The 12,596-nt window shown below is 35.0% G+C and overlaps 2 protein-coding genes across 5 annotated transcripts in view; one reads left to right on the top strand and one right to left on the bottom strand.

Annotated features, from left to right (window-relative positions):
• Positions 1-1,456: 1,456 nt before the first annotated feature.
• On the top strand, positions 1,457-9,414 carry LOC121324827 (zinc finger CCCH domain-containing protein 14-like). 2 transcript variants are annotated; one of them, XM_041267039.1, is made up of 17 exons: positions 1,457-1,614; positions 2,405-2,447; positions 2,693-2,807; positions 2,891-2,931; positions 3,166-3,370; positions 3,682-4,111; positions 4,642-4,847; positions 5,034-5,134; positions 5,460-5,615; positions 5,745-5,813; positions 6,160-6,313; positions 7,246-7,472; positions 7,671-7,791; positions 8,058-8,197; positions 8,449-8,525; positions 8,675-8,781; positions 9,063-9,414. In XM_041267039.1, the coding sequence occupies exons 1-17, from the start codon at positions 1,579-1,581 to the stop codon at positions 9,064-9,066; spliced, it is 2,232 nt and encodes a 743-aa protein (XP_041122973.1). In that variant the 5' UTR covers positions 1,457-1,578; the 3' UTR covers positions 9,067-9,414. The 2 variants fall into 2 exon arrangements, with proteins under 2 accessions (XP_041122973.1, XP_041122972.1); XM_041267038.1 differs by having other exon boundaries at positions 7,243-7,472.
• A 447-nt stretch (positions 9,415-9,861) lies between these two features.
• LOC121324580 (echinoderm microtubule-associated protein-like 5) overlaps positions 9,862-12,596 on the bottom strand; it is a 44,480-nt gene continuing 41,745 nt past the window's right edge. For all 3 annotated transcript variants that reach the window (XM_041266634.1, XM_041266635.1, XM_041266636.1), the window contains 3 exons: positions 12,233-12,386; positions 11,568-11,668; positions 9,862-11,207 (listed from right to left, as the gene is read on the bottom strand). In XM_041266634.1, the coding sequence (XP_041122568.1) occupies positions 11,171-11,207; positions 11,568-11,668; positions 12,233-12,386 (292 nt within the window). In that variant the 3' untranslated portion in view covers positions 9,862-11,170. The remainder of the gene's footprint in view (positions 11,208-11,567; positions 11,669-12,232; positions 12,387-12,596) is intronic.

Below are 12,596 nucleotides of genomic sequence, written 5' to 3'. Positions count from 1 at the left end.
ATAAATTATCATATATATAATATATATATATATTTATACATGTTGGGTGTGTGTGTGTGTACACTTAATAGTTGAGTGTATGATGCAAATAGTTTAAAACAATTACAAAAAAATCAAAAGTAGTAAATTGTCATTGTATCTTTTTATTTAAAAAAAAAAAAAAATCTAAATCAGCTGCCATTAGAGGCAGGTTTTTGTTTTTTGTTTTGTATTAATTCCCGTGTTAAATGTATTAAAAAGGTAATATTAGATCCTGCAAAGGTTAAAGAAAAAATCGACAATGGAGTACTCCTGTTTAAGATTGCTATCTATTGCACACCTGTGATAGCTGTAAGGTATTTTACTTTATCACTGCTATTTTAATAGAGGAAAAACAACATATCGATGAAAAAAAAAACAATTTTCACAACAAAAATCTCGAATGAGTCGGGGCTTGGGTTGGGGTCGATCCCTTTTAAGTTTCTTCAACTAGTTGTATTTCCAAATTTTGTTTTTAGCATGTTTTAAACCGACAGGTAAAGGGTTTGCCTACCTGAATTACTATTTACCATACTTAATAACTAATTCAGAAGGGAATTCCCTTTTCTGCAGTCCTGGCAAAACTAACAAAGCTCAGAAAAAAGGATTCTTTGTGAAATGGCGGGGAAGCGTCTGTGTGATGGAATGGGCTTCATTTATTGCACACAGTCAAAACATAGGATATTTAATACACTTCGTTTGTCCTAGTATCTCACAGCACATTAATGGTCCAAGCAGAATATGCAATAGAAAAAATATATACAGAACAAATGCAATGTTATATTAAATGGTAAGAAATTAAATATGTTGAAAAAAAAAATCTATGACGTAACCACTTAATAAATAGAAATATTGAGATATGTAATGTTTTCATACAGGAAGGGTCTGGTTTGCAGATTGGACACTGGAGGAGAGAGAAAGATAGAAAGTGAAAATCAAAGAGAGAAGATGCCGTTTCTCAGGCAGAAAAGAGACTAGATTTGCAGCAGTAATCGGCAATAAAATAGATATTTTTTGTGAATTGAGAATCTCGGTATTTGATGATATTGCATTGCTAGTGTCTAATAACTACTGTATTTTGTGCTAAACAAAGCAATTTAAATGCAATGCATATAACAGAAGAAATGTCATTGCTGTGTAGAAATTAAATTACAGGCAGTAATCAGTAATGCACTTTTAAAAAAAGTTAATTCCACTCTGAATAGCACCTTGAGGCTCTGCATTCACTTTCAGTATATTAGATCAAACATTGCCAAAGTTAAAAGAAAAAAACCCTAGCCCCCTAGCCTGGAACTTGGGCGTTGTTCACAGTATGTCTATACACTCAGTTTAAGAACTTAATAACGTGCATCGCAATACAGAACATTCAGCGTTCGTCCTACGAAAAAGGTGTGTTTTTTTTTCTTTCCAGAAAGCGGCGCTGTGCTAATTGGATCTGGGTTGTACATTTATGACCCCATCATGCAGTGCGGCGGCTTGTAGTTTTACTGTCTTGTTTGAAGACAAACATTTTTTTAAAACAAAAGCAATTGCAAATACAGTTGAGAGACTTTTATAATAATGGAGATAGGCACGGAGATCAGTAAGAAAATAAGGGTAAGGTTGTTGTTTTTTTTTTTGCTTTTGTTTTATTTTGAAATATGTAGAAAATAACGAGCACAAGATGGGCCTTGTTTGTACAGTTTTACATGAGTGTGCCAGGTTATCGTAATGATAATAATATGGCTTACTGAACGCGTTATTACTGAATGCAAAGTAAGTTTGTTAGTGTCACTCATTTTGATTAAACTGTTGGCATTCAGTGTAAATTCGAAAATTTACCAGATGAATTATAAAAACCGGCTTTCACAACGCAAGTATTTTGTTTGCGTCTTATTATCTGGGGTATAATCACGACTTAAATAGTTTGAACTAGTTATTTCCACATTTGTGAAATGCACGTTTTAAAAATGTTTCAGATTTTTTTTTCTTTTAGTATACATTTTATATTTATACCGGTCACCGTGTGCCTGTAATGCAAATAGTTTAAAAACAATAAAAAAAAATTTAAAAAATCACGGCCTCATTTCATTGTACCTTTAAAAAAAAAATCTAAATCAGCTGCCTTTACCATGGCCGTATGCATTTTCACCATATATCAGAACGGTTTCCGTACTCACTTTTTTGTTGTGTATGGACTTTTCCGGGGGGGTGGGGGGTCGGGTCATTTGATTTAGCGGTCAATCACAACTGTTGAAATTGCTGTGAAAACACGATTGACCTAAGTCCTATTTTAAATGCGTAAGTTAAGACAGCGAAAAACAAATATTTTAAAACAAAAATTGTAACCCCAACAACACTTGTGGGTCAATGGACATTTGTTTTGTCTCCAATTCCATTTTTGCAGGCTGCTATTAAGGGGAAATTACAAGAACTGGGTGCCTATGTGGGTAAGTAAAAAAAAAAAAAAAAAAAAAAAAACACACACACACACACATATATAATTTTTTTTTTTTTTTCCTGGATGATGCACCAGAATTAATATTACTACTGTATATTGTAATTGCTGTGAATACAGCCTTACGTATTTGTTAGTTATAGTGTGTAAAATGTGAAGAGACATTAAAAGAATGGTGCTTGACCATTCTACTTAAAACGACTATACCATTCGGGTATTTGTATTTCTTTTTACTAGACGAAGAGCTACCTGATTACATCATGGTGATGGTTGCCAACAAAAAGAATGCCCAGCAGATGGCTGACGACCTTTCTCTCTTTCTGGGCAACAATACTGTAAAATTTACTGTATGGTAAGAACGAGGCGTTTAAATGATAACCAAACCAGATTATCAGTCACATTTAATAATGTTTCTAACTTTGTTTGTTTTTTCAGGTTACACGGTGTGCTAGAAAAACTGCGTTCTGTTGCTGTTGGTTAGTATTTGCTAAGCAGTATTTTACTTTAAGAAAAATGAAAAAAATATACTATAACCAGCATACCATTATATAATAGTACATTTATTGAAAACAAATCATTTTACTATACATGCAAACAATCATAGGTACAAAATGTAATGTAAATCTAAGCATGAAACTGCTGTCGGCAAAACAGCTTTTGAGGTATCTGCTTGATAGTTGTGTTAATATTTTGAACTTTTTACTTGACAGAACCCCTGAATGAAAAGCCCCAGCCTATGTACACAGACTCCAGCACATTGTCACTGTCAAGAAAAAGCAGATTGACAGCTAGTGGGCACAATGAGCGGAGAGGAGACGAGGCTCGTGCGCTGACAGTCTCTAGCTCACGATCAGAAAGACATGACTCCAGGGTTTCTACAAGCTCATCACAGGAGCACGTCATTTCCAGTGGAGGGTAAGAAAGCTTAAATATTTTATTACTCCGACACAAGATGAAATATGTCATTTTTGTATTGAACGAGTTATAGAAAAAAATGATTTGCATTTTTGTATGAAACTAGTTGTTGAATGTTCTTACGAAGAAAATGTATTGCAATAATACAAGGTTTGGTTAATCACAATAGCAGTTATTTTAGGCAATAAACCTATAGTTTTTATTTTAGTATATGTACTTTATTCATAAACAGTTAGTAGCAAATAAAGTATTTTTAGTCCTTTTGAACAGTCACTCATAAGTATTTTTGTTTCTTCCCTCTAAAACAAAAGATCCTCATCAGAAAGGAATGTTCCTCGATTAATGTCAACAGTTAAGCCCCTAATGGAGCTTTCGTCTGCAGAGGCTGTGATTGATATTAAACCTGAACCTGACGATGACCTCATTGATGAAGATCTGAACATTGTAGCAGATGCTGCGTCCTCTTCAGCAGCCAGAAAGAAGCCTTTAGTTACTGTAACCTACAGTTCGGCTCGACCTTCAGCAGAGCTTTACAAGGCTCCAGGAAGCAGCCAACATTCTTTAATGACTTCAGATAACAGCTCACACTCTTCTAGCCAAACAGCGGAGAGCAGGGGATTCGGTCACAAGCCTGTTGAGATCCTCAGGTCCACAGAAAGTGCCTCTGGGACGTTCAACAGGCTTGCAGAAAACTACGTTAGCAGATCCACCAAACCAAATGTTGACAGAATTAGTAGAGAAGTGAGTACAGATTCAAGATTTTTTCTTTTTGCATCGCATAGTGCAGGGTTTTTTTGTTTTTGTTTTTGTGCAGTTTCATTTTCTGTTTGATGTTTAAGACAACAAAATTCAGTGATTAAATACCGTTCCACAAAATTCTTGTAGGGTACAGAAATTCTCCTTTCGTCATTTTTTTTTTTTTTAGATTTTTACCTCTGTTTTCGCCCCAAATTAGCGTGCCCAATTATTAACTGTGTCCTCGGCTCACTGCTCTGCGCCACTCGGGAGCCCCCTCCTTTTGTCATTCTTATTGGGTTTTCATTACAAGCTTCCATGACTGTTAACAAAGACAACAAACAAGATTTCATACCTGTCAATGGCAGAGAAAGAATAACATAAGTTGCTCATTTCCGTGGAACCTCTGTTTCTGGGTATTCAAATTAGTTATGAGATGGTATTCTTTTTTTTTTTTTTTTTCTGTGGCTATGGCGTTAGGTGATTTTTTTTTTTAAATGAATATGTTGTAGCAAGTTGTTACTCTGTTCTTGAAGGAAGAAGTTTCCAGAAAGCGAAAGGTGCCAGTTATCAGTTCGGTGGTGAAAGTGGGTAAATCTGGGACTGAAGGCCAGGACAGTGAGGAAGTGAGAGAAGAGGAGGAGGTGGAGGACGAGGATGAGGATGAGGAGGAGGAGAGTTACGTTAGCAGGACTGGCAGTCTCTCAAGCAGTGTCTCTGTGCCCTCCAAACCTGAAAGAAGGTACAATATATAATATGAATATAATTGAGTAAGCATATTGTATAGGTGCAATGTACCACATATAAAGCGGTCATGTTTTCTTCCATGGCTGATGTGGCTTGAATTTTACTTCATATCTGCCAACTCAACTTATGAAAAACAAAAAGTGTTCAATTATAACCTAATTTTTCTGTTCTTGTGTTTCAGACCCTCACTGCCACCTTCAAAGCAAGCTAATAGAAATTTGATATTAAAAGCAATTTCTGAAGCTCAGAAATCTGTGTCAAAGACAACCAGTTACCCTCCAGGTAATATTTTACATTTTAAAAAACCTTTTCTTGCATTATTTGAGTTGGTTTAGTTTATGCAATATAATTGTCTTGTGTAGTAAAGGCCAATGTAGAAAAAGCAGGTTAATTGCTTGTGGTACACTTCTGTGGGTCTTTGATGTTACAAACTCAGGTGTCCACACATTTGTTTATTTTATTTTTAGTCCTAGCCGAGTTAGATTTACTTACTGTCCTGGTACATAGGCTCAATTTGCCTGTGCTGAAGATGAAGCCTGAGGACTGTCAACCTAAGGTAATGCTGCTTTTAACCACTGCTAAGTGTTATTGCTCTGTTTTTTTCCAGTGTCCCAGAGACAGATGGTTCCCGTTGCCCCCAGAACACGCATGACTAGTGAAATAACCAATGCTGTAACCCAACATGTGCAAGAGAACCTTCACCATCCAGATCCCAGGCTTCAGGTGGAGACTTCAGAAGAGACAGGCTTGCAGAGACTGCCAGGTTAGACCTTTTACCATATAACGGAAGTATGTATTGGAAAAGAAGCAGGCTGTGTGTCTTCTATTGGCTTTTACAGATTAAGTATAATTTTAATTGTTCTTTTTTTTTTTTTTTTTTTTTTTTTTTTAGTTCAGTCAAGATCACTGGTCTCCCGTCTTCAGCTTGATGCACCAGAAGAAACCTTAAGTAGTCTTCAAGGTTAGTTTTCTCTTTCTCACTTTTGTGTTACTAAACCATTCTAGTGCTGTTTTTCAGAGCTCTTCAACAATTCCTCTGTATATAGTAAAACTGGGAGATTGTGTTTTTTTGTATAATTTAATCTTGAGCCTGCTTCAGTGACTTCCCTTCTCAGTCCTGCGCTCTAGTTGTCTGCGGACTCCATCAATAACTTTTAATCACTCAACTTATATTACATACATTTTTTTTTTTTTGCTTGAACAATTTTTTTTGCTTATTTTTAGCTTTTGACTTAATAGTAATGTGCCTGAATGGTTAACTCCTTGTGTTCCCCCTATAAGTGTTGTGTTACTTTTTACATTAACAGAAGTGGGTGAAATGGGAGACAGGAAGCCTGATGACACTCGGTCATTTATCCTAAAGAGAGCCGTGTTGGATGAAGTGAGGACCCTTCAGAGCAGACTCGGAGCACAACACATGGAGAGGGTACCCGCACTGCCGGCACGTTTGGTACAGACAAGGTATACACATAGGTGGAAAAGTTTTCTCTTCAATATGTATCCACATATATATACATAGAATATATATATATATATATATATATATATATATATATATATATATATATATATATATATATATTCTATGGCATGGTAACTGAAGGTTCTGGACAGAAAAAAAGAACAATTCCAAAATGTAGAAAGGTCTGGATTTCAGAATTTAGAAAATCTGTTTGAATTAAATTAGTTAAATTAATTGGTGGCTCCAGATTATGATGTAGTAATAAAACGTGGGATTTTTTTCCTGCATTACATTTATAAATACATTGTTGGTAGTGGTCAGTCAGTGCACACAAAGTGCTTTTGAGAATAAGTAGTACATTTCTTGTACACTACACATAGTTTTGTATGAAAAAGAATTGTCTGAAGAATATCTTATAGATGACATTGCAAAACAGCAACTGAAAAGGGAACATCATTAAAACTTCAGATGAACTACGATCAAGAGCCACAGATTATTTATTATTATTATTTATTATTATTATATTATTAATAATAATAATAATAATAATAATAATAATAATTATTATTATTATTATTTAGTTGTTTAGCAGATGCTTTTATCCAAAGCAATTTGAGAGACTAGGGGTGAACTATGCTGCTGTAGATTTACTTACAGTACAGGGATGGAAATAAGACTCCTATTGCATAGCAGTTTCACCCATTCCAGGTTTTACTAGGAGCTTTATTCGCCACAGTGTGTATAGGTAACAAGTTCAGTTGTGTCTTGTTAAAAAGCAGTATGACCTCAGTTTTACATCTTATCCAAAGAATGGAACATGGAGGTTAAGTGACTTGCTCAGGGTCACACAGTGCCTGAGATAGGATTGAACCAGAGACAGTTTTAATTAAATGATAAAAGTAACTTTTTTCTTTTGGTTTATATACAGTAGAGATGCACATGAGTCTCGGAGGTCTTCCAGTCCTAAATTTATCGTTACTTTGGATGGGGTGCCCAGCCCACCAGGATTCACACCTGATCAAGAAGAAGCGGAAGCTGTTTTGAAGGAAAAGATGAAAACAGCCAAGACCAGTGTTCCACACAACCAGTTGGAAAAGAAACACAAGCTTATGTCACAGCAGGGACTAGCAAGGGAATTACCGGTCGATTACTCTGATGGTAAGTTTAAAGTTTTTTTGATTTTTACATGGTCATAACTGAAGTTGAGCAACGTCTCTCATTCCATAGATCTCTAACATGATCATTTGTCTTTTGATAAGCTAAAGATAGTTAAAGTAGTAATTATTCTATATAGTGTGAAACAGTCATTGGTTTCTGCCGCCCACCCTCTTTTTTTTTTTTGTTTGTTTCTCCCAGATGAGGTGGAAGTAGATCATGGTCCTGTAAAACGTCAGAAAGTACTGGAGCGTTGCAAGTTCTGGCCGGTCTGTAAAAGTGGAGATGATTGCCCATACCATCACCCAAAAACATTGTGCAAGTAAGTCTTAAGAAAAAGTATAGCATCGGATGCCATGTTGAGGTCAACTGGCTGTTTTAGGGTTAGCTTTCAGCCTGTTCATGCATATGTGTACATTTTGATATTCATGAAACGGTTCTAGAGGTGGAGGTAGGGCAGGGCTCATTGTCTCATACTGGATACACAGCTGTATTTTATGTTTTTTTTTTTTTTTTTCCAGTAAAATTAACTGTTTCACAGACCATATCAAAAGTAACATCTTCTTTTATTTATTTAATCACTTACAGGACATTTCCCAATTGCAAGTTTGGAGAGAAGTGTTTGTTTATTCATCCAAACTGTAAATATGATGCTAAGTGCACCAAGCCGGACTGTCCATTCACTCACACTGGACGAAGAGGTCCAGCACCACCAGTTAAAGCACCAGGTAAGATGTAAAATGCAGCCCTAATTATTTGGGTTCTGGTTATCTAGCCTAATTATCTCGGCATATTATCTGGGTTCTAGTATTCCACACTAATTCCAGCTCTGCCAGTAATGTCGAGATCTCACACAAGCTTGCAGTGAGTGGGTGTATAGGGATTGGGGGAAGAAGGGGAAGGTTTGGATATCTTGTTAATGTGCATTTCATCCAGTATTTAAATAGCATCTGGTATATTATTTTTTTTCTCCCCACAGCACCGTCAGTATCTGGCAATGTATGTCATTTCTTTCCAGAGTGCAAGAGCATGGACTGCCGGTTTTATCACCCTAAAGTAAGTAAAAAATAAATAAATAAAAAAAACCTTTGCTTTCCAGTTGTTTTGAAGAAATACAGCTTGTTTTTAAAAAAAAAAAATTCTTTAAGAAGTACACACCTGTTATTGAAGTTGCTAAAAACAAATAAAATAAATTGTATTTAAAGCCTTGCAGATTTACCACTCAATGTAAGAGACTTGACTGCAGTTTCTATCATCCAACGGTTTCATTACCTCCACGACACGCTCTTAAATGGACAAGAGCCCAAAACAGGTAATCCATTTTTATTACTTTAATAATAATAAATACAAATCAAGTAGTTTGCCACTTGAATCCAAGTTGCTAAATTTAGGTAGCCCAAAAAGATATTAGAATGCTTTGTTAGTTTACAGATTACTTTTTACATGTTTGCTAAATGTTTTATTTAAAGGTTATTTCAAAATATTGCCACTGTCAGGGCACAGTGTAATTTACAAACCTTGATTTGTTATAAAGGATTATTTATTCTTGATAAATACTTGATAGTTAATTTTAGTAATTGTCTCCCCTTTTAGTTAACTTTCACAGAAGGGTCCCCAAGGATACTGAAATCACACAACTAGACACCTGCTCAAGTACTGAGGGGTCCGGTTTGATTAACTAATTTACTTTTCTTTACAAAAAAAAATGTGGTTGTTGCTTAGATGTTACTACTGGTTAAAAATTGTGTGCTTGTTTTTCAGCAGGATTTCTAATTCCCTGTAAACTGTGTGTTTTCTTTTTGTAAACTAACGTTATAGAGTAGATGTTTCTGTAAAGTTTTTTTTAATTATTTTTTAAATCTTTCAGTTGACAACTCAATGTGAACATTGAAAAAACAAAAACTGGCATGTTGTAAACATAATACCAAATTTCCTTGGAAACTGGGGGGGGGGGGGGGGGGGGGGGGGGGGGGTGGGGGGGGGGGGGGGGGGGGGGGGGGGGGGGGGGGGGGGGGGGGGGGGGGGGGGGGGGGTCATTGCTATAATAAAACAGTGGTGTTTAATGATTTTGTTGATTCGTGGATTATCAAGCTAGATATCAAATCAGCTTTGACATGATAAAACTGTATGACAGAAAATTGTTTCAGTAAAAAATGTGAACAATTAGGACAAAATACTCATCACATTAGCATTACTAGTAGGTCATTTTTATACAGTTTTGATTTAATTTTTTTTGCTGTTTATAAAAAGTTTTACAAGGATAAACATGAGACGTTATTAACGGATTGTTATGTAGTAAAACGACAAATATCCTTATCAGATTTTTTTTTTATTAAAGTTTGTTTTCAGAAACATTTCACAAAAAATATACAAAAACATTTTTACAAATGATATTTACATTGATAAAATCAGGAAAGTATAATATTCATTAACACTTGCAACTATGAAACTTAAATGTACAAAATAAATCTAAAATAAGGAAGAACATTTTTTTATTTAAGTTTTTTTTGCATGTTACCAGTTTTAATAAGTCTGTAATTTGCTTAACTGTTCTTCATAAAACATTATTTTTGAGCAATGCAACTGCTCCTTATGTTTACAAAGGTTTTTTAAAAAGTTACAGTACAATGCTTAGTAGTTATTATTGTCATTTTGATAATATGATTTAAGAAAATGTTTTAGCAGCACACTTTTAGTGATCCTAGAACAAACAAAACAGTAGAACTTTAGGTTCTAACTTCCTTTTCTTGTTGAGAGGGAGTGTCCAATGATATTGTTTCAAGCCATGCACGCACACACAAACATACATACAGGTTCACTGTACAAGACAAATGCTGCATTACACATTACAGCATCACATAGGTGAAGTTCATTACTTTTAAGGATGTACTGGGTCAAAACGGTAAACGGCAAAAGTGCAACGTTAACCAAACTATTGGGGTAACCACAGTGATTGGTACAGGAATATAGTGCATAGTATGCTTTGGCATGCTGACATCCAGAATTTTACTCTGATGAACAAGGCCACGGGATAATGTTTTTCATTTATAACAGTAAATAATAAATAAAAAATAGAAAACAAACATAATACAACACAATAATCACATCAACCTTATAGAACATCACAAAAAAGTTTAAGGCTAGTCACATTTGTTAAGCATATTACAAATGGCATTATTTTTAATTGTGAATCACTGGTTAAAAAAAAAAAAAAAAGAAAAAATCTATTTAATTCTAAATATAAAAAACAATAATAATTCAAAAGATAAGATTGCATGAAAAGGCAGCTAGTCATCCAGGTTGGTTTCCTGTGGCAAAATAGGGATCATTAAGCCATATGTAATTTATTATTGACAAATGATTTTCCCTATAGCGATCCTGGGTAAAAGTCTACCTGTGGAACATTTGGATCTTATGCGTGTTTGATTCCACAGAAACAAGGTCCTGAACACAAGCATTCTCAAATATGCTATAGCAAAAACTTCACACAGTCTAAAAGATCTGCACACATTTTTCTATCTATTCGCTAACTGAAAATGTATGTACTGGGCAGTGAGGGTATCTAGTCATTAAAATTACAAGCTGCCTGATTGCTGTTTTGCTGCCTTGATACATTCAGTTCACCCAGGGGACTTGGCGATGCTGTTCTGTCATCTGACATTTCCCATGCAACCCCTGCTTCCTGTAGCATCATCACTGCTTCAGTGAGGAACGTGCACACATTTCCATACAAACAGGCTGAAGAAAAGGAAACAAGTGTTTTTCATGTTTTAAAATACATTTCTTACATGTTCAATAGCCTTAAATAAGCACAACAAAGTGAGGGGGTGCATTTCCTGAAAGTTGCTTCGTTTCTCATGTATGAACTAAGAAATAAATAAGGTCAAACTATACATTTTATCATTGTATGTTTATCTTTGTAACAATGTGGTGCTTGACATTGGTTTTGGTTTGGTTAAATGGTGCTTGAAATAAGGAAAGGAGTATTTTTTTTTTTTTTTAAATAAAGTAATTAGTGTTTATTTGTTAGCTTCTGAACCCCAGTCAATCAATATTTAGTTTTTGACATTTTAAAAGCATCTTAGGAGTACATGTTACCTTCGATCATCCCCTCCAGCACTGATAACATAGTGGTCCCCGCTAGTAAAACGTATATTTGTCAGATGTGCAGCGTGACCAAGAAACCTTTTATGTTTAGCCTGTTGAAAGATAAAACATATTTGTAAAGACCAAATTTTACAGATGCGGAGAACTGTATCCAGTAATAGCAGATAGAATTACATAGCAATGGGATGTTTGGTTGACTGGTGACCTCTGCATGTTAATTGTAAAAAAAAAAAAAAAAAAAATATATATATATATATATATATATATATATATATATATATATATATATATATATATATATATATATATATATATATACATACATACACACATACACACATACATACATACACACATTTTGCTAACAAAAACAAATCTAACTACTGATAGTGTTACAGCTTTACTGATAAGTATTTTGTATTTGCATTAACTTGATACCTCCCAAGTGTTTAAAATAAATGCACAGAAAAACTAGAAAATCTACTCTCTAAGCCATCATGATAAATTAATGTTAACATTGTGTGGATGGAGATGTCAGTTATTTTCTTGCAGTCATGTTGGTTATATGAAACTGCTCTGGTGCTATTACTGTGGTACAGGAATCTGCACAATTCACATAAAACACAAGCAGGGTATCAAACACAGATTATACTTACAAACTTTTCTGGACATGGAAAGTCAAACAGCTTTACCATTCCAAAGTCATCGCCTGTGACGATGTTGAGGCCAGAATGGGAGACACAGGCACAGGTTACATCAGCTTTATCTGTGGTGCGAGACCAGATTCCAACCACCTCATCTCCGAGAACACTGGAGAAGAAAAAAACAGAAACCGCTCAACATACACGGGGGATCCCAGCCATTCTGTGGAGTGGTTGCAGGACACCGTTTGGATAAACACACGTTAATAAGGGTTGTAAAGAGACTTACACTGAGCCAAATTACTGATTCAGTTGAAGACTAGTACAATGGAATATCTTCATAACACGTACAAAATTAATTGCAGTTTATAATAGCTTT

The sequence above is a fragment of the Polyodon spathula genome, chromosome 12 (genome assembly GCF_017654505.1).
Source record: "Polyodon spathula isolate WHYD16114869_AA chromosome 12, ASM1765450v1, whole genome shotgun sequence".
Lineage (NCBI taxonomy): Eukaryota > Metazoa > Chordata > Actinopteri > Acipenseriformes > Polyodontidae > Polyodon > Polyodon spathula.
Note: the sequence above shows the minus strand (reverse complement) of the source record. Positions and strands in the feature narration are given on the sequence as shown.

Coding starts and splice junctions, on each gene's coding strand:
- LOC121324827 (XM_041267038.1), top strand. CDS start 1,579: ATGGAGATAGGCACGGAGATCAGTAAGAAAATAAGG. Junction 5,814..6,159: donor AACCTTAAGTAGTCTTCAAG/GTTAGTTTTCTC, acceptor TTACATTAACAG/AAGTGGGTGAAATGGGAGAC. Junction 7,792..8,057: donor CACCCAAAAACATTGTGCAA/GTAAGTCTTAAG, acceptor AATCACTTACAG/GACATTTCCCAATTGCAAGT.